General features: G+C 48.1%; 1 protein-coding gene across 5 annotated transcripts in view; it reads left to right on the top strand.

Annotated features, from left to right (window-relative positions):
* LOC110524941 (protein Shroom3) overlaps nt 1-24,456 on the top strand; it is a 147,179-nt gene that overhangs the window by 92,309 nt on the left and 30,414 nt on the right. For 4 of the 5 annotated variants that reach the window (XM_090233637.1, XM_090233636.1, XM_090233639.1 and 1 more), the window contains 6 exons: nt 11,303-11,434; nt 17,589-17,708; nt 18,298-19,026; nt 19,728-21,131; nt 21,262-21,928; nt 22,220-22,966. In XM_090233637.1, coding sequence (XP_090089763.1) covers nt 11,303-11,434; nt 17,589-17,708; nt 18,298-19,026; nt 19,728-21,131; nt 21,262-21,928; nt 22,220-22,966 — 3,799 coding nt within the window. Of the gene's footprint in view, nt 1-3,744; nt 4,168-11,302; nt 11,435-17,588; nt 17,709-18,297; nt 19,027-19,727; nt 21,132-21,261; nt 21,929-22,219; nt 22,967-24,456 lie in introns of those variants that run through there. The other variant, XM_090233638.1, reaches the window with a different exon arrangement.

Here is a 24,456-nt window from a genome sequence, read left to right as displayed (position 1 = left end):
CATGTAGTCTAGTCCATAGTCCTATAAGGTTAGTATCACACCTCATGTAGTCTAGCCCATAGTCCTATAAGGTTAGTATCACACCTCATGTAGTCTAGTCCATAGTCCTATAAGGTTAGTATCACACCTCATGTAGTCTAGTCCATAGTCCTATAAGGTTAGTATCACACCTCATGTAGCCTAGCCCATAGTCCTATAAGGTTAGTATCACACCTCATGTAGCCTAGCCCATAGTCCTATAAGGTTAGTATCACACCTCATGTAGTCTAGTCCATAGTCCTATAAGGTTAGTATCACACCTCATGTAGCCTAGTCCATAGTCCTATAAGGTTAGTATCACACCTCATGTAGTCTAGTCCATAGTCCTATATGGTTAGTATCACACCTCATGTAGTCTAGTCCATAGTCCTATAAGGTTAGTATCACACCTCATGTAGTCTAGTCCATAGTCCTATAAGGTTAGTATCACACCTCATGTAGTCTAGCCCATAGTCCTATAAGGTTAGTATCACACCTCATGTAGTCTAGTCCATAGTCCTATAAGGTTAGTATCACACCTCATGTAGCCTAGCCCATAGTCCTATAAGGTTAGTATCACACCTCATGTAGTCTAGTCCATAGTCCTATAAGGTTAGTATCACACCTCATGTAGTCTAGCCCATAGTCCTATAAGGTTAGTATCACACCTCATGTAGCCTAGCCCATAGTCCTATAAGGTTAGTATCACACCTCATGTAGTCTAGTCCATAGTCCTATAAGGTTAGTATCACACCTCATGTAGTCTAGCCCATAGTCCTATAAGGTTAGTATCACACCTCATGTAGTCTAGTCCATAGTCCTATAAGGTTAGTATCACACCTCATGTAGTCTAGCCCATAGTCCTATAAGGTTAGTATCACACCTCATGTAGTCTAGTCCATAGTCCTATAAGGTTAGTATCACACCTCATGTAGCCTAGCCCATAGTCCTATAAGGTTAGTATCACACCTCATGTAGCCTAGTCCATAGTCCTATAAGGTTAGTATCACACCTCATGTAGTCTAGCCCATAGTCCTATAAGGTTAGTATCACACCTCATGTAGCCTAGTCCATAGTCCTATAAGGTTAGTATCACACCTCATGTAGCCTAGCCCATAGTCCTATAAGGTTAGTATCACACCTCATGTAGTCTAGCCCATAGTCCTATAAGGTTAGTATCACACCTCATGTAGTCTAGTCCATAGTCCTATAAGGTTAGTATCACACCTCATGTAGCCTAGCCCATAGTCCTATAAGGTTAGTATCACACCTCATGTAGCCTAGCCCATAGTCCTATAAGGTTAGTATCACACCTCATGTAGTCTAGCCCATAGTCCTATAAGGTTAGTATCACACCTCATGTAGCCTAGCCCATAGTCCTATAAGGTTAGTATCACACCTCATGTAGTCTAGCCCATAGTCCTATAAGGTTAGTATCACACCTCATGTAGTCTAGTCCATAGTCCTATAAGGTTAGTATCACACCTCATGTAGTCTAGTCCATAGTCCTATAAGGTTAGTATCACACCTCATGTAGTCTAGTCCATAGTCCTATAAGGTTAGTATCACACCTCATGTAGTCTAGTCCATAGTCCTATAAGGTTAGTATCACACCTCATGTAGTCTAGTCCATAGTCCTATAAGGTTAGTATCACACCTCATGTAGTCTAGTCCATAGTCCTATAAGGTTAGTATCACACCTCATGTAGTCTAGTCCATAGTCCTATAAGGTTAGTATCACACCTCATGTAGTCTAGCCCATAGTCCTATAAGGTTAGTATCACACCTCATGTAGTCTAGTCCATAGTCCTATAAGGTTAGTATCACACCTCATGTAGTCTAGTCCATAGTCCTATAAGGTTAGTATCACACCTCATGTAGCCTAGCCCATAGTCCTATAAGGTTAGTATCACACCTCATGTAGCCTAGCCCATAGTCCTATAAGGTTAGTATCACACCTCATGTAGTCTAGTCCATAGTCCTATAAGGTTAGTATCACACCTCATGTAGCCTAGTCCATAGTCCTATAAGGTTAGTATCACACCTCATGTAGTCTAGTCCATAGTCCTATATGGTTAGTATCACACCTCATGTAGTCTAGTCCATAGTCCTATAAGGTTAGTATCACACCTCATGTAGTCTAGTCCATAGTCCTATAAGGTTAGTATCACACCTCATGTAGTCTAGCCCATAGTCCTATAAGGTTAGTATCACACCTCATGTAGTCTAGTCCATAGTCCTATAAGGTTAGTATCACACCTCATGTAGTCTAGCCCATAGTCCTATAAGGTTAGTATCACACCTCATGTAGCCTAGCCCATAGTCCTATAAGGTTAGTATCACACCTCATGTGTGGGGTTTAGAGCCTAACTGGCACACAGACGTGGAACATTCATGCTTCTAGCCTGCTGCCGTGTGTGCATTGCTACACTTACGATGTGAAGAAATAGCCTAATAGTTGATCAACATTTAATACTAACATTTTTTGATGCTAGTGGTTGTATTAATTTGGGATCTATCGCATGCCGCTGTCCAGACAATGTTTCAATATGTATTTCTAGCACAGAATAGAATAGGTCAACTGTTGTACTACGGGGGTTTTAGTAGATTGACATAGGCTAGCGCTTTTTGCTGTTCGTTAGGCCTGCGGATCTTGTTGGCTGACGAAAAGTAAATGTGGACAGTTCTTTCAACATGTGCCTCATGCATCACGCAGCCTGAATGAAAACACACAGCCCAAGATTTGTATCACAACTAAAGTTACATTAAATAACTGTAAATTGAGCAGTTTTCTTTGTTAACAACTCAACACAGAATAGCCCAACTGTGCGCACTCCCTCAAATAATTTGGAGAGAAAACATCCTTTCTATATTAATCTGCTATGTTCAATTGTATTCTTCATACTATAAAATAATGCCACGAAATTATAAGCGCATCTCGTCTGCTAAATGAACTAGTCGTAGCCCACAGCCATATGGCATAGCCAGATCAGGACCTAACATAAGGACAACTCAGAGTATGATATTCTATTTATTTTTAACTGCTATTTGACTTGACATGAAACTAGACTAGAGGTTTAATCCCAGTGCTGAGCTAGTGTTCAAGTCCCCTATTGATTGAGGTGAATGAAGATACAACAAGGTGATCATGGGTTGGAGTCAGTTTGGCTTGTTCTTTTTTGTTTTTTACTGTTCTCCAAATAGAGTTTTAAACTGTGTAGAAATGCAGTAAATGATAAAACAAATCCATGGCTCTTGTCTAAAGTAGTACACTATACAGGGAAGAGGGTGTTATGGGCCCTGGTCTAAAGTAGTGCTCTGTAAAGGGAATGGGGTGCCATTTTGGGCATAGACAGAATTGAAAAAGAGAAGAGGAGAGATGGGGCCATAGAGAGTGTCTTTGTTCTGTTTTGTGAATGTGTGACCACATGTTATCATGTGTTCTGTTTCCCCTCCCAGCGTTCAAATTCATTTCTGGGCCTCTCTCGCTCTCTCTCTCTCTCTCTCTCTCTCTCTCTCTCTCTGTGTCCAACCCCTCTCTCTCTCTCTCTCTCTCTCTCTCTCTCTCTCTCGCGCGCTCTCTATCCAACACCCTCTCTCTCTCTCTCTCTCTCCAACACCCTCTCTCTCTCTCTCTCTCTCTCTCTCTCTGTCCAACCCCCTCTCTCTCTCTCTCTCTCTCTCTCTCTCTCTCTATCTCTCTATCTCTCTCTCTCTCTCTCTGTTAGTTCCCAGTGCCCCTGTACTGAGCATCTCAGGGCAGGATGTTTATTTCATGCTTTATCATACGTTAGCGAGGTAATAATGTTTAATTGCGTGCTTGTTTAACAACCTCCTTCGCTAGCCTATCACGCCGGCCTCTGCCCACCAACTGCCATTTTGGAGTTTGGCATTGAGCGGTAGCGTTAGAGGACGTGGTAGCGTAAGTGGTAGCGTTAGAGGACGAAGCAGGGTATCAGGCCGTACCATGGAGCTGCTTGGGGTCTTTTACAGGAGGAAGCTCTGGAGGAAACAGAAAGGGGATGTAGGTCTGGGGACAGAGACAGGGGGTCTGGGGCGGTCAGACAGGGCGCTGTGCAAGTCCCCTTCTGAGACCAGCGTCAACCACCTGGCCACCGGACTCATTTCCAAGGTGCTACGCTTCACCAGGTAACACACGGGGGGGGGGGGGTTTGAGGTAACAGAAACTGAGAGTTGGGCTTAGTACTAAAGTTAACTTGACTCCACGACTTGACTCAAGTCTTGACCCGTTTGAATAAGAGTGACTAAGCCCAGGGTAACATCCTGGAGGTAGGCTGGGCCAGCTCCAGGCATCATTTTTTATTTTTTTTATTTTACCTTTATGTAGGCAAGTCAGTTTAGAACAAATTCTTATTTTCAATCACGGCCTAGGAACAGTGGGTTAACTGCCTGTTCAGGGGCAGAATGACAGATTTGTACCTTGTCAGCTCGGGGATTTGAACTTGCAACCTTCCGGTTACTAGTCCAACGCTCTAACCACTAGGCTACCCTGCCGCCTCTACACTCTGACCACTAGGCTACCCTGCCGCCTCTACACTCTAACCACTAGGCTACCCTGCCACCTCTACACTCTAACCACTAGGCTACCCTGCCGCCTCTACACTCTAACCACTAGGCTACCCTGCCACCTCTACACTCTAACCACTAGGCTACCCTGCCGCCTCTACACTCTAACCACTAGGCTACCCTGCCACCTCTACACTCTAACCACTAGGCTACCCTGCCGCCCTAAGCGACATAAACGGTCGCTTAGAATAGTAGAATACACAAGGAGGAAGTTCAAAATGTAGTTGTACATCATTAGTTTTTGTTCTCTTGTTATGTCAGTCACTGACAGTCACTCCATTAGCCATGTCAGCTAACATGTTTTAGATTGGGAAATTAGTCTAGCCAGCTATCTAAACGTGTAGTAATCATGGTCGAATACCGACCATTCACTCAGGGCACATTCCGTCAGGGCCCCAATTTAGATTTTGTTAGTCACTCTCACTCAGATGCCATTAACATGGCGTAAGTCATGGCAAAATGTTTACAATTGCAGGAAATGTGCTTTAAAACAAAATAAAAAATATTCTCCACCACATGGCAAAATGTGTAGAATTGAAGGAAATTAACTTTAAAATGTATGTTTTTCTCTCTGTCGTCAAAATGTTTAGGCCGTGAGGTGGGTGGCCCCCAACCAAATCTCACGTAGGGACCCCTGGTGGTAGGGTTAGTACCAGGGTAACATACTGGGAGGGTTAGTACCAGGGTAACATACTGGGAGGGTTAGTACCAGGGTAACATACTGGGAGGGTTAGTACCAGGGTAACATACTGGGAGGGTTAGTACCAGGGTAACATACTGGGAGGGTTAGTACCAGGGTAACATACTGGGAGGGTTAGCACCAGGGTAACATACTGAGAGGGTTGGTACCAGGGTAACATACTGGGAGGGTTAGTACCAGGGTAACATACTGGGAGGGTTGGTACCAGGGTAACATACTGGGAGGGTTAGTACCAGGGTAACATACTGGGAGGGTTGGTACCAGGGTAAAATACTGGGAGGGTTAGTACCAGGGTAACATACTGGGAGGGTTAGTACCAGGGTAACATACTGGGAGGGTTAGTACCAGGCTAACATACTGGGAGGGTTAGTACCAAGGTAACATACTGGGAGGGTTAGTACCAGGGTAACATACTGGGAGGGTTAGTACCAAGGTAACATACTGGGAGGGTTAGTACCAGGGTAACATACTGGAAGGGTTAGTACCAGGGTAACATACTGGAAGGGTTAGTACCAGGGTAACATACTGGGAGGGTTAGTACCAGGGTAACATACTGGAAGGGTTAGTACCAGGGTAACATACTGGGAGGGTTAGTACCAGGGTAACATACTGGGAGGGTTAGTACCAGGGTAACATACTGGAAGGGTTAGTACCAGGGTAACATACTGGAAGGGTTAGTACCAGGGTAACATACTGGGAGGGTTAGTACCAGGGTAACATACTGGGAGGTGGGAGGGTTAGTACCAGGGCAACATACTGGGAGGTGGGAGGGTTAGTACCAGGGTAACATACTGGGAGGGTTAGTACCAGGCTAACATACTGGGAGGGTTAGTACCAGGCTAACATACTGGGAGGGTTAGTACCAGGGTAACATACTGGGAGGGTTAGTACCAGGGTAACATACTGGGATGTGGGAGGGTTAGTACCAGGGTAACATACTGGGAGGGTTAGTACCAGGCTAACATACTGGGAGGGTTAGTACCAGGCTAACATACTGGGAGGGTTAGTACCAGGGTAACATACTGGGAGGGTTAGTACCAGGGTAACATACTGGGATGTGGGAGGGTTAGTACCAGGGTAACATACTGGGAGGGTTAGTACCAGGGTAACATACTGGGAGGGTTAGTACCAGGGTAACATACTGGGAGGGTTAGTACCAGGGTAAGATACTGGGAGGGTTAGTACCAGGGTAACATACTGGGACTGCAGTTGTAGGTTTCACCTGCTCTGTAGTCTGTGGTCTGTCTTCTAATGAGGCTGGTTTATTGGGACACAGGATTTAAATAGAATGTGTTGTATTTCCAGTTTGTGGACTGGATTCCATACTCAGGCGTGGTGTGGGGAGGGACTATCTGCAGTTTTAGAATTGTTGTAAATGTTGATCAATGTGTCTGTTATGTACCTAAATGATTTTGTTATTGTTAAGTAAAGTTGGATAAATGGTAAAAAAATGCTGGAATGTTGTAGAAATATGTGTTACGTGATGAATCATTATGGGGGTGTAAACAATGGCTACTTTCATGTTTCTCTAGCTGGACGAAGGTGAAGATAGCATCGTTTCCTGTTTATATTCCACACTAAGTGTTGTAGGTTTTTGGGATCAAGAAGATCTTCTGAAATATGATGGCTGCCTGTTAGACAGCTAGTAGGAAGAATAGCATAGCTGAGAAGAGCTGTTGTTTCTAAACAGGAGAGGTTGGAGAGCTTGATCTAGATTTTTCTGGATGCCTGTTGCGTACTCTGCTTAAATCGGACTACTGTGAAAGTTCGGTTGTGAAGTTGCAGTGTTGATAACTAGGCCTCCAGTGTTTCTGGTGAGAAGGGAGGACAAGGGGGAGGTTGAGCCAGGGAGAGGGGGAGTCACACCCCTGTCCTGGCTGTCAACACAGTGATAGCATGCAGCTGGACTCTCCTGTGGCTCAGGGCCGTCCCAGCCTGCAGTAGACATCACCATCCCAGCCTGCAGTAGGCCTCACCCTCCCAGCCTGCAGTAGACATCGCCATCCCAGCCTGCATTAGGCCTAACCATCCCAGCCTGCAGTAGACATAACCATCCCAGCCTGCAGTAGACATCACCATCCCAGCCTGCAGTAGGCCTAACCATCCCAGCCTGCAGTAGACATCACCATCCCAGCCTGCAGTAGGCCTAACCATCCCAGCCTGCAGTAGGCCCAGCTCCAGTCTACAATAGACCTCACTGTCCCAACCTGCAGTAGGCCCAGCTCCAGTCTGCAGTACGCCCAGCTCCAGCCTGCAGTAGGCCTCATTGTCCTAACCTGCAGTAGGCCCAGCTCCAGCCTGCAGTAGGCCTCACTGTCCTAACCTGCAGTAGGCCCAGCTCCAGCTTGCAATAGGCCCAGCTCCAGTCTGCAGTAGAACCAGCTCCAGCCTGCAGTAGGCCCAGCTCCAGCCTGCAATAGGTCCAGCTCCAACCTGCAGTAGGCCCAGCTCCAGCCTTTAATAGGCCCAGCTCCAGCCTGCAGTAGGCCCAGCTCCAGCCTGCAGTAGGCCTCACCGTCCCAACCTGCAGTAGGCCCAGCTCCAGTCTGCAGTAGGCCTCACCGTCCCAACCTGCAGTAGGCCCAGCTCCAGTCTGCAGTAGGCCCAGCTCCAGTCTGCAGTAGGCCTCACCGTCCCAACCTGCAGTAGGTCCAGCTCCAGTCTGCAGTAGGCCCAGCTCCAGCCTGCAGTAGGCCCAGCTCCAGCCTGCAGTAGGCCCAGCTCCAGCCTGTTTGGACGGGGTGAGGCATGGGCCACCTCAGTCCTCTGTTTGTTTTTTTGGACACAAGATGTCCCCTTACAGGAGAAATAAAGCTTCAGTAGGATCACTACTGTTATCCCAACCTTCTCTCCTCCTCTGTATGTCCAATAGGGTTCAATATCAGGGTTTAAACCGGATGACTTGACAAAACATACTCCCAGCAGTAGCACACAATGTACTAAGCAAGCTGCGTGTGGTGTAGACAGCTCATTGGATAAAGGGTGTATGGGTATTGGTGTAGGCAGCTCATTGGATAAAGGGTGTATTGGTGTAGGCAGCTCATTGGATAAAGGGTGTATGGGTATTGGTGTAGGCAGCTCATTGGATAAAGGGTGTATGGGTATTGGTGTAGGCAGCTCATTGGATAAAGGGTGTATGGGTATTGGTGTAGGCAGCTCATTGGATAAAGAGTGTATTGGTATTTCCCTGTTAAGGCATCAAAGGCCTTCTGGGAACCAGTCAAATTTGGTTCATACAAGAGCTGTTTCTGGTTGCCATGGTTAATCACAAGCAACAATTCACTTCTCAAAGATTAGTATTTGTTAGTCACTGTTTCACTGTTGCATCCTGGTTGCTGTTATTAAGTTATTGCGTTTGTGTTGTAGCACAAAGTAGCAGCCTGGTAATCTGGCTATAAAAACATGTTATAAAAACAGCAACAGCTCAGGGCTTCTGTTGAAGAAGATAACAGCTTGGGTTGGAAACAATATTGATTACTTCTTCACGATGCGTCCTTGTATAGTGACCAACAAACCCACCCACCGGCTGATGTTTAGTTGGCCATTCATTACCATTCACTGCAGACCTGGCTTCAAATGCTACTTGAAATCATTTAAAATACCTTGCCTGGTACAATGGAACCAATAGAATAGTCGCAATAGTGCAGACTAGTAACCCTGTCCAGTGGGGGACTTCAGACAGACTAGTAACCCTGTCCATCATGGGACTCCAGACAGACTAGTAACCCTGTCCATCAGGGGACTTCAGACAGACTAGTAACCCTGTCCATCAGGGGACTCCAGACAGACTAGTAACCCTGTCCAGTGGGGGACTTCAGACAGACTAGTAACCCTGTCCATCATGGGACTCCAGACAGACTAGTAACCCTGTCCATCAGGGGACTTCAGACAGACTAGTAACCCTGTCCATCAGGGGACTCCAGACAGACTAGTAACCCTGTCCAGTGTGGGACTTCAGACAGACTAGTAACCCTGTCCATCAGGGGACTTCAGACAGACTAGTAACCCTGTCCATCAGGGGACTTCAGACAGACTAGTAACCCTGTCCATCAGGGGACTCCAGACAGACTAGTAACCCTGTCCATCAGGGGACTCCAGACAGACTAGTAATTCTGTCCATCAGGGGACTCCAGACAGGCTAGTAACCCTGTCCAGTGGGGGACTCCAGACAGACTAGTAACCCTGTCCAGTGGGGGACTTCAGACAGACTAGTATCCCTGTCCATCAGGGGACTCCAGACAGACTAGTAACCCTGTCCATCAGGGGACTCCAGACAGACTAATAACCCTGTCCAGTGGGGGACTCCAGACAGACTAGTAACCCTGTCCATCAGGGGACTCCAGACAGACTAGTAACCCTGTCCATCAGGGGACTCCAGACAGACTAGTAACCCCTGTCCAGTGGGGGACTCCAGACAGACTAGTAACCCTGTCCAGTGGGGGACTACAGACAGGCTAGTAACCCTGTCCAGTGGGGGACTCCAGACAGACTAGTAACCCTGTCCAGTGGGGAACTCCAGACAGACTAGTAACCCTGTCCATCAGGGGACTCCAGACAGACTAGTAACCCTGTCCATCAGGGGACTCCAGACAGACTAGTAACCCTGTCCAGTGGGGGACTCCAGACAGGCTAGTAACCCTGTCCAGTGGGGGACTACAGACAGGCTAGTAACCCTGTCCATCAAGGGACTCCAGACAGACTAGTAGAGAAAACACTTAAAGTGTTTTTAAAGATTTCAAATACTATTTGAACCCAGGTCTGATTCACAGGCAGTGTTCACAGCTGTAATGAATCATCAACAAATTGTCATAAACCCTCTGAGGCATTGCGATGCGATCTGATTTGGCTAACTACGTTAATATGTTGGTTGTGATTCCCCCTGTGCTTCCCTCCAAACGCTAATATCTTCCAGCTTGTCGCTTACATAACAATACATAAGCCTTGACAGTGATTAGACTATAACAGAGCCATGCATGAAATGACAGTATGGGTCTCTGGGCTGTAACTCCATTATGTGTATTATTAGATATAAAGACTTTATGTAACATAACCTTTCTTCTTTAAGGTTGCAGCCCCTATCATCACCAAGACTATCTCTGACCTTTTTTAACCTGTCTCTCCTCTCTGGAGAGGTTCCCATTGCTTGGAAGCCAGCCACGGTTCATCCTTTATTTAAAGGGGGAGATCAAGCTGATCTTAACTGTTATAGGCCTATTTCGATTTTGCCCTGTTTTATCAAAAATGTTGGAAAAACTTGACTGGCTTTCTTGATGTCTATAGTATTCTGTCTGGTATACAATCTGGTTTCTGCTCAGGTTATGGATGTGTCACTGCAACTTAAAGGCCCTAAATTATATCACCATTACCCTTGATTCTGAGCAATGTGCTGCTATTTTTATTGACTTGGCCAAAGCTTTTGATGCGGTTGACCATTCCATTCTTGTGGGCCGGCTAAGGAGGATTGGTGTCTCTGAGGGGTCTTCGGCCTGGTTTGCTAACTTCCTCTCTCAAAGAGTGCAGTGTATAAAGTCAGAACATCTGCTATCTCAGCCACTGCCTGTCACCAAGGGAGTACCCCAAGGTTTGATCCTAGGCCCCACACTCTTCTCAATTTCTTCTACTGGTTTGAATGTTTAGTTCAAGGATCTCCCAGCAGCCTAAAAGACATGGTATGATTACTGGTACATCTTTGTTGTTTGTCGTTATGGAAATCCCGGGAGTGTGTACTGCGTTCCTTATTGTTGGTCTGTGTCATATAGTTCTGTTTTTGTTGTTATGCTATGTGTGTGTGTGTGTGTGTGTGTGTGTGTGTGTGTGTGTGTGTGTGTGTGTGTGTGTGTGTGTGTGTGTGTGTGTGTGCAGGCCTGTGTTCACGTGTGTGACTGAGTTCATGTGTGTGACTTAGCATGCATAGTCCTCTCCCTCTAGCTGAGCTGTCTCTCTCCCTCAGACGTAGTGAGCCCGTCTCCACACCTCACTTTCTGTTCTGTTCTACAGACGCAGCGAGCCCGTCTCCAGACCACACTCGTGGCACTCCACCAAACTAGGCGAGGGCCAGCCAGACCCCAGCATGGCGCAGATATCCCAGGGCACCATAGACCCTCCCTGGCATCACACATTCAACTCCAGGTTAGTCAATCAATCAATCAATCAATCAAGTGATGAATCAATCAAGTAACGTTGGTCATTAGGTTATTCAATGATTGCATCTGAGCTCCTGCAGTGTGAGGCTCCCCTTTTCTTCTTCAAGTGTTCTACTCCGCTAGCCAGCACCTCGCCTAAATTAGTGTGCTTTTCTTTCGCATCTAAAGTAGGTTATGAGGAACAGGAAGGCCCGCACACTGTTGGTGTTCCCAAGTAAAGCTAGGTTTCCTTCCAATTGGCGACAGATTTTAATGCGAATATTTTAAAATCTGCATAAAAACACCAGAGATGTTTCCATCAAATTGACTTTTTGACATACAGTTGAAGTAGGAAGTTTACATACACCTTAGCCAAATACATTTAAACCCAGTTTTTCACAATTCCTGATATTTAATCCTAGTAAAAATTCCCTGTCTTAGGTCAGTTAGGATCACAACTTTATTCCGAGTGGGTCAGAAGTTTACATAGACTCAATTAGTATTTGGTAGCATTGCCTTTTAATTGTTTAACTTGGGTCAAACGTTGCAGGTCGCCTTCCACAAGCTTCCCACAATAATTTGGGTGAATTTTGGCCCATTCGTCCTGACAGAGCTGGTGTAACTGAGTCAGGTTTGTAGGCCTCCTTGCTCGCACACCCTTTTTCAGTTATGCCCATACATTTTCTATAGGATTGAGGTCAGGGCTTTGTGATGGCCACTCCAATACCTTGACTTTGTTGTCCTTAAGCCATTTTGCCACAACTTTGGAAGTATGCTTGGGGTCATTGTCCATTTGGAAGACCCATTTGCGACCAAGCTTTAACTTCCTGTGTCTTGAGATGTTGCTTCAATATATCCACATAATTTTCCTGCCTCATGATGCCATCTATTTTGTGAAGTGCACCAGTCCCTCCTGCAGCAAAACACCCCCACAACATGATGCTGCCACCCCTGTGCTTCACGGTTGGGATGGTGTTCTTCGGCTTGCAAGCCTCCCTCTTTTTCCTCCAAACATAACGATGGTCATTATAGCCAAACAGTTCTATTTTTGTTTCATCAGACCAGAGGACATTTCTCCAAAAAGTATGATCTTTGTCCCCATGTGCAGTTGCAAACCGTAGTCTGGCTTTTTTGTGGCGGTTTTGGAGTAGTGGCTTCTTCCTTGCTGAGCGGCCTTTCAGGTTATGTCGATATAGGACTCGTTTTACTGTGGATATAGATACTTTTGTACCTGTTTCCTCCAGCATCTTTTCGCACCAAAGTACGTTAATCTCTAGGAGACAGAACGCATTTCCTTCCTGAGCGGTATGACGGCTGCGTGGTCCCATGGTGTTGATACTTGCGTACTATTGTTTGTACAGATGAACGTGGTACCTTCAGGCGTTTGGAAATTGCTCCCAAGGATGAACCAGACTTGTGGAGGTATACAATTTTTTTCTGAGGTCTTGGCTGATTTCTTTTGATTTTCCATGATGTCAAGCAAAGAGGCACTGAGTTTGAAGGTAGGCCATAAAATACATCCACAGGTACACCTCCAACCGACTCAAATGAAGTCAATTAGCCTATCAGAAGATTCTAAAGCCATGACATAATTTCCTGGAATTTTCCAAGCTGTTTAAATGCACAGTCAACTTAGTGTATGTTAACATCTGACCCACTGGAAATGCGATACAGTGAATTATAAGTGAAATAATCTGTCAGTAAACAATTGTTGTAAAAATGACTTGTGTCATGCACAAAGTAGATGTCCTAACCGACTTGCCAAAACTATAGTTTGTTAAACAATACATTTGTGGAGTGGTTGAAAAAGGAGTTTTAATGACTCCGACCTAAGTGTATGTAAACTTCCGACTTCAACTGTACATGATGACGTAGTAAACACAAATAAAAATACATTTTGCAGTTAAATCCTCATGTACCTAATAAAAAATAAAAGTTAAAATACTTTACATCGCATTTTCAAATCTACTAATAGTTTTCTCACAAAACAATTTGCGTTATTTAGCGAGTGTGCCCACTTCAGTATTGGACCCTCCGTTCTAGATACTGCATCTGTGCGCTATTGGAGCTCACGTATAGCCTGCATGACCAGATTATTAGGGACGAAATTTGTGAGATAATTTTTTATTTGTCAAACGGCAGCCAAGCATCGATGATCGAGTCAATGTGGAGGCTATATACAGGGTATTACGGTACAGAGCCAATGTGGAGGCTATATACAGGGTATTACGGTACAGAGCCAATGTGGAGGCTATATACAGGGTATTACGGTACAGAGTCAATGGGGAGGCTATATACAGGGGGTACCGGTACAGAGTCAATGTGGAGGCTATATACAGGGTATTACGGTACAGAGCCAATGTGGAGGCTATATACAGGGTGTTACGGTACAAAGTCAATGTGGAGGCTATATACAGGGTTTTACGGTACAGAGTCAATGTGGAGGCTATATACAGGGTATATTGGTACAGAGTCAATATGGAGGCTATATACAGGGGGTACCGGTACAGAGTCAATGTGGAGGCTATATACAGGGGGTACCGGTACAGAGTCAATGTGGAGGCTATATACAGGGGGTACCGGTTCAGAGTCAATGTGGAGGCTATATACAGGGGGTACCGGTTCAGAGTCAATCTGGAGGCTATATACAGGGGGTACCGGTACAGAGTCAATGTGGAGGCTATATACAGGGTTTTACGATACAGAGTCAATGTGGAGGCTATATACAGGGTGTTACGGTACAGAGTCAATGTGGAGGCTATATACAGGGGGTACCGGTACAGAGTCAATGTGGAGGCTATATACAGGGTGTTACGGTACAGAGTCAATGTGGAGACTATATACAGGGTGTTACGGTACAGAGTCAATGTGGAGACTATATACAGGGTGTTACGGTACAGAGTCAATGTGGAGACTAAATACAGGGTGTTATGGTACAGAGTCAATGTGGAGACTATATACAGGGTATTACGGTACAGAGTCAATGTGGAGGCTATATACAGGGTTTTACGGTACAGAGTCAATGTGGAGGCTATATACAGGGTGTACCTGTACAGAGTCAATGTGGAGGCTATATACAGGGGGTACCGGTACAGAGTCCATGTGGAGGCTATATACAGGGTTTTACGGTACAGAGTCAATGTGGAGGCTATATACAGGGTGTACCTGTACAGAGTCAATGTGGAGGCTATATACAGGGGGTACCGGTACAGAGTCAATGTGGAGGCTATATACAGGTGGTACCGGTACAGAGTCAATGTGGAGGCTATATACAGGGGGTACCGGTACAGAGTCAATGTGGAGGCTATATACAGGGTGTTACGGTACAGAGTCAATGTGGAGGCTATATACAGGGGTACTGGTACAGAGTCAATGTGGAGGCTATATACAGGGGGTACCGGTACAGAGTCAATGTGGAGGCTATATACAGGGGGTACCGGTACAGAGTCAATGTGGAGGCTATATACAGGGGGTACCGGTTCAGAGTCAATGTGGAGGCTATATACAGGGGGTACCGGTTCAGAGTCAATCTGGAGGCTATATACAGGGGGTACCGGTACAGAGTCAATGTGGAGGCTATATACAGGGTTTTACGATACAGAGTCAATGTGGAGGCTATATACAGGGTGTTACGGTACAGAGTCAATGTGGAGGCTATATACAGGGGGTACCGGTACAGAGTCAATGTGGAGGCTATATACAGGGTGTTACGGTACAGAGTCAATGTGGAGACTATATACAGGGTGTTACGGTACAGAGTCAATGTGGAGACTATATACAGGGTGTTACGGTACAGAGTCAATGTGGAGACTATATACAGGGTGTTACGGTACAGAGTCAATGTGGAGACTATATACAGGGTATTACGGTACAGAGTCAATGTGGAGGCTATATACAGGGTTTTACGGTACAGAGTCAATGTGGAGGCTATATACAGGGTGTACCTGTACAGAGTCAATGTGGAGGCTATATACAGGGGGTACCGGTACAGAGTCAATGTGGAGGCTATATACAGGGTTTTACGGTACAGAGTCAATGTGGAGGCTATATACAGGGTGTACCTGTACAGAGTCAATGTGGAGGCTATATACAGGGGGTACCGGTACAGAGTCAATGTGGAGGCTATATACAGGTGGTACCGGTACAGAGTCAATGTGGAGGCTATATACAGGGGGTACCGGTACAGAGTCAATGTGGAGGCTATATACAGGGTGTTACGGTACAGAGTCAATGTGGAGGCTATATACAGGGGGTACCGGTACAGAGTCAATGTGGAGGCTATGTACAGGGTGTTACGGTACAGAGTCAATGTGGAGACTATATACAGGGTGTTACGGTACAGAGTTAATGTGGAGGCTATATACAGGGTGTTACGGTACAGAGTCAACGTGGAGGCTATATACAGGGTATTACGGTACAGAGCCAATGTGGAGACTATATACAGGGTATTACGGTACAGAGTCAATGTGGAGACTATATACAGGGTGTACCGGTACAGAGTCAATGTGGAGACTATATACAGGGTGTTACGGTACAGAGTCAATGTGGAGGCTATATACAGGGTGTACCGGTACAGAGTCAATGTGGAGACTATATACAGGGTGTTACGGTACAGAGTCAATGTGGAGGCTATATACAGGGTGTTACGGTACAGAGTCAGAGGCCAACTGCCTGTAATGTAGATGTATTCAGGACAGAACAGCTTGTTTATATGTTATCGAGGTTTACACACACACACACACACACACAAAGAGAGGGGAGGTGGGTATTGACGTCATCTTTCAACTACAGAGGGACATTCCTGATGACACCTCACCTCTACCGTTCCCACGACAACTCTGACTCCCACTCGGAGCGTCTTGGCTCGTCCAATGCGGTTGCAGTGTTATTTGCAGAGAGAGAGAGAGAGAGAGAGAGACAGAGAGGCACATTGCAGCCTCTTCAGTTCTGAGAGTAATGTAGAAGAGGGTAATGCATCCTCATGGATGAGGGAACGTTGCTATGAGAGCGATTGTGCCGATCCCAGAGCTGTGACGTCCTCATCACATTCATTACCGCTGCAGAAATACCAACCAACACTGGGCCTCCACCATCCCCCAACACACACACACACACATGCCGACTACACACAGACATGTAGACTACACACAGACATGTAGACTACACACAGACATGCAGACTACACACAGACATGTAGACTACACACACACATGCTGACTACACACAGACATGTAGACTACACAGACATGCAGACTACACACAGACATGTAGACTACACACACAGACATGCAGACTACACACAGACATGCAGACTACACACAGACATGCAGACTACACACAGACATGCAGACTACACACACAGACATGCAGACTACACACAGACATGCAGACTACACACAGACATGTAGACTACACACAGACATGCAGACTACACACAGACATGTAGACTACACACAGACATGCAGACTACACACAGACATGCAGACTACACACAGACATGCAGACTACACACAGACATGTAGACTACACACAGACATGCAGACTACACACAGACATGTAGACTACACACACAGACATGCAGACTACACACAGACATGTAGACTACACACAGACATGCAGACTACACACAGACATGCAGACTACACACAGACATGTAGACTACACACAGACATGCAGACTACACACAGACATGCAGACTACACACACAGACATGCAGACTACACACAGACATGCAGACTACACACAGACATGTAGACTACACACAGACATGCAGACTACACACAGACATGCAGACTACACACAGACAGACAGTGACCTGTCTCTAGCCAGGAGTAGTGTACTATGTAGGGAATATAACCCTGGTCAGTAGTAGTGTACTATTTAGGGAATATGGGCCCTGGTCAGTAGTAGTGTACTATGTAGGGAATATGGCCCTGGTCAGTAGTAGTGTACTATGTAGGGAATATAACCCTGGTCAGTAGTAGTGCACTATGTAGGGAATATGGCCCTGGTCAGTAGTAGTGTACTATGTAGGGAATATGGGCCTTGGTCAGTAGTAGTGTACTATGCAGGCAACTCTTTGGTTATGAGTCTATTGCTGTCTCTCTAAATTATTTTAAATGTAACTCTCTCTCTCTTTCCATCTCTCTCCTCTTCCACAGTGCGTCCACTACAGACCTGTCAGGTTACGACCCAGGTTACCTGAGGAAGAGTCCAGACCAGTACAGTTCTAGAGGAAGTATGGAGAGCCTTGGGGAGCACCACGGCCACCCAGCCTACAGGTGCTGCTCTTGTTAATAGGGCCTTTTTTATCCTCAATCATTTTCAATGTGTGTAATGCTGTCTGTCTCCGGTGTCTCAGCCTGCTACCTTTATTATGTAATCAAATCATTCAATCAAGTATGGATCAAATAACTCCCCTCCCCTCCCCTCCCCTCCCCTCCCCTCCCCTCCTCTCCTCTCCTCTCCTCTCCTCTCCTCTCCTCTCCTCTCCCCTCCCCTCCCCTCCTCTCCTCTCCTCTCCTCTCCCCTCCCCTCCCCTCCCCTCCCCTCCCCTCCTCTCCTCTCCTCTCCTCTCCCCTCCCCTCCCCTCCCCTCCCCTCCTCTCCTCTCCTCTCCTCTCCTCTCCTCTCCCCTCCCCTCCCCTCCCCTCCTCTCCTCTCCTCTCCTCTCCCCTCCCCTCCCCTCCTCTCCTCTCCTCTCCTCTCCTCTCCTCTCCTCTCCTCTCCTCTCCCCTCCCCTCCCCTCGTCTCCTCTCCTCTCCTCCCTACCCCTCCTCTCCTCTCCTCTCCTCTCTCCTCCCCTCCCCTCCCCTCCCCTCCCCTCCCCTCCCCTCCCCTCCCCTCCTCTCCTCTCCTCTCCTCTCTTCAGTTCTTCCTGCCACCAGCTGTCTGCCTCCAAGTCCTCCAACAGCATGGACCACCTTCACAGCAAAAGGGACTCAGCCTACTCCTCCTTCTCTACCAGCTCTAGTATCCCAGAGTACCTAGCGGCCACTCCGACCTTTAGTAAGGAGAGGTCATACTCCATGGAGACGGTTCCACAGAGGGGTGGGGTTAGCGGAGGAGGGGAAGGGGCCGTGGCGGAGGGCATGCAGCATGCTGACATCCGATACATCCGTACGGTCTACGACCCCCAGCAGGGAGGTGCCCAAGAGCACGAGGTCAGCTCCACTGCGTTGCTACGCAACCACGAGGCCGGCGGAGCGGGTTCTCATAGTGGGGGCAAGGCCACCTGTCACCGCGGCAGTAGTAGCTGTAGTAACAGCAGTAGAGGAAGCAACGGCGGTAATAACCCTAAACGACACAGCGTTGGGCCAATCTGGGGTCAGTCTCAATCCGCCAGCCGCAGTTCCTATGAAAGCCTGAAGGGGGCGCCGGCTCCTCCCATGCGGAGTGACAGCTACGCGGCGATCAGGCACCACGAGAGGCCCAATTCCTGGTCCAGCCTGGAGCAGACTCGCTCCCTCAGGGCTCTCCACAAGGGGTCCACCTCCTCCTGGTACCACTCCTCTGGCTCCGTGGCCTCCGGCTCGGGCAAGGGCTCCTACGGTGCCGAGGGCCAGCTCCACACCGTCATAGAGAAGAGTCCTGAGAGCAGGTATTTATTCTATTGTATCCATTGGCTTCTGCGTGAGTCAGGAGCTGTGTTTTTGTACCTGACGTTAGTGCTCTGTCTACATGTAGATATCACTGATAGGAACTGTCAACTGTGGGACCTTATATAGACAGGTGTGAGCCTTTCCAAATCATGTCCAATCAATTGAATTTACCACAGGTGGACTCCAATCAAGTTGTAGAAACATCTCAAGGATGATCATTGGAAACAAGCATGCACCTGAGCTCAATTTCGAGTCTCATACCAAAGGGTCTGAATACTTATGTCAATAAGTATTTGCTGTTTTCCATTTTTTTTAATAGATTTGCCAACATTTTTAAAACCTGTTTTCACTTTGTCGTTATGGGGTATTGTGTGTAGATTGATGAGGGGAAAATAATTGAATCAATTTTAGAATAAGGCTGTAACGTAACAAAATGGGGAATAAGTCAGGGGTCTGAATACTTTCCCGAATTGCACTGTACTTTGTATCCCTCATTTACTGAAGTGTTTCCATTATTTTGGCAGTTACCTGTTCTGTTGTTGCTGTTCGTTGTCTTTGTTCCAGCTTCTCCTGTTCTGTTGATGCTGTACGTTGTCTTTATTCCAGCTTCTCCTGTTCTGTTGTTGCTGTACGTTGTCTTTGTTCCAGTTTCTCCTTGTTGTAAAGGTTCTTCCTCTTCTTCTTCTTCTTCTTCTTCTAGCCCCACCATCAAGCCCAAACAGGGCGTGGGTCAAGTCCCCCAGCCCCCTCAGCCCCAGAATACATCTGGCCGCCTCATGTCGCCCCAGGACATCTACCCCGTGCCCCCTCCGGAGACCCACTATGCACAGATGCCCACCAGCAGCCCCAGCCCCAGCCCCAGCAGTGTGTACCCAGGCCTGGCCAGGGAGAGCAGTCTGAGCAGACAGAGAGAGCTCCAGGGGTTAGGAGTGGGGGTCAGTGTGGATACAGGGATTGAGGTATCTGTAGAGAACGGATACCAAAGCAACACTTTCAACTCTTATGTCACCTGTTCCAACCAGCCTCAGCATCATGACTTAGCTCCGCCTCCAACCAAACAGCCAGCCCAGCCTGTTAACAGAGGGGGTGACAGAGGACATGAGGAGACCCAAACCAAACTGGGTCTCTCCGGGTCTCATTTGAAGGGGGAGGGACAAACCGTCTCCCGAAGGCAGAGCCAGCAGGGTCATGGACAGGGTCAGGTGTACAGACCCTCCTCAGCCCAGTCCATAGGCCAGGAGAGGAGGGACCCATACACTCCAGTCCAGCCGCGGAGAGAGAGGCTACCCAGGTATTCCCAGGGCTCAGAGAGTTACACTGAGAAGCATCAGGTCAGACACACTGAACACAGCCATCCAGACCCTCAGCCTCCCACTACCATGCCCACTAAGATATCCAAGGTCCACGTTCCTCAGCGGATCAGGACTAGCAGTACCCCAGCCAAAGGGCCTGATCATCGAGTCAACAACCAGAGGTCCAGGTCCCCCATCCGGCACTACAGCGAACCCAGTCCACCCCACCACCAGAAGAACCAGAGGGGCCCAGAGCACCCCCTGACCCGGCTAGAGAATGCCCTAGTGGAGGTTCAGCGTTGTGCCAGTCCAGAGAGCTCCACTAGGAGTCGGAGCAGCCACCAGAGGAACCCGTCTGTCCTGGAGAAGGTAAACCGGTTCGAGCGCCACGAGCAGAGGAAGCAGAGGAGTCAAAGCATCAATGCCACCCACACCAACCTGGGACCCTCCTCCTCCTCCCGTCCAACTCAGCCCCAGCCTCAGCCCAAGCACCATGAGAGGGCCATGAGCTATGGTACTGGTATGGATGACCTGCGTAACATGCTGGAGAGAAGCAGCAGCCCCAGCAGCACCTGCAGAACACTGAGCTCCTCCTCTAGCGGACATCATGGGAAAACTACGGTGGCCCACAAGGGTCATCATTACGCAGAGCAGCAGAGGCCAGGAAGTTGTGATCAAGCCAAGCCCCAGACCTCCAGGGACCCCCACCACCAGCCTAACCCCATGGACCCTAACCCTGTCTCGGCCCTACAGAGGAGCAGGAGCACCTTCCAACTGGGGAGCCAGGAGGAGAACGGCCATGACAGGGACAGGTAACTGCTCTACTGTACCTAATGTGAATTATATCTGTTCAGTTTATTGTAGTTAGAATCATTTCCCCAGGTCTACTTCCGGGTACATGTTAATGTGCGTAGCTAATACAAGTGATTGTGATTCTGGCAGAGAGTTCCATTGGAGGGATGACCTGCAGGACCTACTGGGGACCATCCAGGACACGTCCTTTAACCGGGCCTACAGGGACAGTATCAAGGACGCCCAGTCCAAGGTGCTCCGATCCACCTCCTTCAGACGCAGGGACCTGGGAATCAGCTCCAGCTCTAACCAGAGCTCCAACAACCCCCCTCCTGGTGTCAACAACAACGCCCCTCCTGGTGTCAACAACAATCCCCCTCCTGTCCCCGCTAAGCACTTATCCTTGGAGCGGAAGGCAGTGGCCCCCAAGACCGGTCCCAAATCCTCCATTGTCACCACCACTGTCCCAGCCTCCGCCCCAGCCACTCGCCTGTCCCCTCACACCCCCAAAGAGAGGCACACGATCACGACCCCAGACCCAGTCCCAGCCCCAACCACCTCTCCCTCCCCTCACACCCCCAAAGAGAGGCACACGATCACCACCCCAGACCCAGTCCCAGCCCCAACCACCTCTCCCTCCCCTCACACCCCCAAAGAGAGGCACCTTGTCACCCCCAAGCCCGAGAGGTTCAGCCCCCCAGAGCTCCCCAGTGTCCCAGCCTTGGGCCCACCAGTCCCGGCCCGAATCGGTGGGCGTAAGAGGCTCACCATGGAGCAGAAGAAGAGATCGTACTCTGAGCCAGAGAGCATGCACGAGGTAGGTGAACGTATCCAGGATGCCGCCATCTTGGATCAAAGTACTTAAAGGTAGACTCAGCGAGGTGGCATTGCAACAAACACCACCGCCGATATTGAGATGAGCGCAATCACAGATGATCTGTGCACAGATGTGCTTTACACTGCTACAGTGTGGTTCTAGTCTCAGGCTTTTAACGCTCTTAGTTGTTGTGGAAATGCGTTTACTTCATGTATGCAATGTCACCTTGCTACCTTACTGCCCTCCATTCAGGGGGGGGAGGGCTGCACTGACTCTGTGCCTCTCTTCTAGGTGGGGTTAGAGTCTGACCCGAGGAGGAGTGCCCAGCACCAGCAGATCCTGTTCCAAGGCACAGAGACCAGCGTGGCAGACCGCAGGAGGATGTTTGAGGTGGCAACCAGTCGCAGCCTGAGCTCCAGCTCCCAGGCTCCTCAGGCCCTCCAGGGCTCCCGGGCTGGTCTAGCCTTCTCCCGGCCGGAGCTCTGGCAGCTGCAGCAGGACGCCCTGGCCGACTACATGGAGAGGAAGAGAGGCTGGAGGACAGACAGGGACAGGGACAGGTCCGAGGAGAGACGGCATCGTCACCGGCCCCACAGTGCCTACCTCCAGCCCTTCACAGACACCCAGAGTGTCTCTTCCACCTCCACCACCAGCCTAGCCTCTCTCCAGGATCTGTTTGGCCCAGAAAGGAGCCTGTCTGGTGAGGAAAGGCTCTGCTCCACCCTGCCTCCCGGTCTGCAGCTCCAGGACAGTATCCACCCAGACAGGGTGACCACACCACACATCCATACCCAGGCCCCCACCTCAGTCTCCAACTCCCACCAATACCCCACTGGATCCAACAGGCCTCTGGAGGGAGTCCCAGCCAAGGCCTACGAGGCTTTCCGGAGCCAGCGAGGCGATGTGGCCTTTGAAAGAACGGCTCCAGCCCGCAGCTCTGGGAAGTCCGCCTCAGCGGAGGATCTTCTAGAACACTCTGAGGAGAGGCCACAGCACTTCAGATCCCACTCCTCGCCCTCTGTAGAGAGGCTCGACCAGGTACACTCTCTGCCTTTTAGATTTTATTTCAATGAAATGCTACTCTGCTACAAGACTAAAATAGAAGTACCACGCAATTCAGTTCCATAAAAAACAGCTGACTTTAAGTCTATTTTTATCTGTATATCTCAGGTATATTAACTAGCCTGGTCCCAGATCTCTTTGTGCTTAGGGGGTAGATATTGCAGACAGATTGTAGCTTCTGTCAATGTAATTGTCGGCATCATTTCCTATCCCCCATATATGTTTTTACAAATATATATATATATATAAACTCAGCAAAACAATAAATGTCCTCTCACTGTCAACTGCGTTTATTTTCAGCAAACTTAACATGTGTAAATATTTGTATGAACATACGATTCAACAACTGAGACATAAACTGAACAAGTTCCACAGACATGTGACTAACAGAAATGCAATAATGTGTTCCTGAACAAAGGGGGGGTCAAAATCAAAAGTAACAGTCAGTATCTGGTGTGGCCACCAGCTGCATTAAGTGCTGCAGTGCATCTCCTCCTCATGGACTGCACTAGATTTGCCAGTACTTTCTGTGAGATGTTACTCCACTCTTCCACCAAGGCACCTGCAAGTTCCCGGACATTTCTGGGGGGAATGGCCCTAGGCCTCACCCTTCGATCCAACAGGTCCCAGACGTGCTCAATGGGATTGATATCCGGGCTCTTCGCTGGCCATGGCACAACACTGATATTCCTGTCTTGCAGGAAATCACGCACAGAACGAGCAGTATGGATGGTGGCATTGTCATGCTGGAGGGTCATGTCAGGATGAGCCTGCAGGAAGGGTACCACATGAGGGAGGAGGATATCTTCCCTGTAACGCACAAAGTTGAGATTGCCTGCAATGACAACAAGCTCAGTCCGATGATGCTGTGATACACCGCCCCAGACCACGATGGACCCTCCACCTCCAAATCGATCCCGCTCCAGAGTACAGGACTCGGTGTAACGCTCATTCCTTCAACGATAAACGCGATAATAAGTTTCAGTCACCGATGACTGCTCCAATAAGCCCCATATGCACAGCCGCGGGAAGATGTTGGTGGGTGGAGGCGCTAAAATGTTTAGCATGCGCTACAGACGCTCTATGGGTCCGCTAATACAGGACTAGTAAAGGGTTAGTACAGCTCTGATACAGGACTAGTAAAGGGTTAGTACTACTCTAATACAGGACTAGTAAAGGGTTAGTACTACTCTAATACAGGACTAGTAAAGGGTTAGTCCTACTCTAATACAGGACTAGTAAAGGGTTAGTACTACTCTGATACAGGACTAGTAAAGGGTTAGTACTACTCTAATACAGGACTAGTAAAGGGTTAGTACAGCTCTGATACAGGACTAGTAAAGGGTTAGTACTACTCTGATACAGGACTAGTAAAGGGTTAGTACTACTCTAATACAGGACTAGTAAAGGGTTAGTACAGCTCTAATACAGGACTAGTAAAGGGTTAGTACAGCTCTGATACAGGA

The sequence above is a fragment of the Oncorhynchus mykiss genome, chromosome 5, assembly GCF_057628025.1.
Source record: "Oncorhynchus mykiss isolate SJ-2025 chromosome 5, ASM5762802v1, whole genome shotgun sequence".
Classification (NCBI taxonomy): Eukaryota; Metazoa; Chordata; class Actinopteri; order Salmoniformes; family Salmonidae; genus Oncorhynchus; species Oncorhynchus mykiss.
This window is presented reverse-complemented; position numbering and strand designations above follow the sequence as displayed.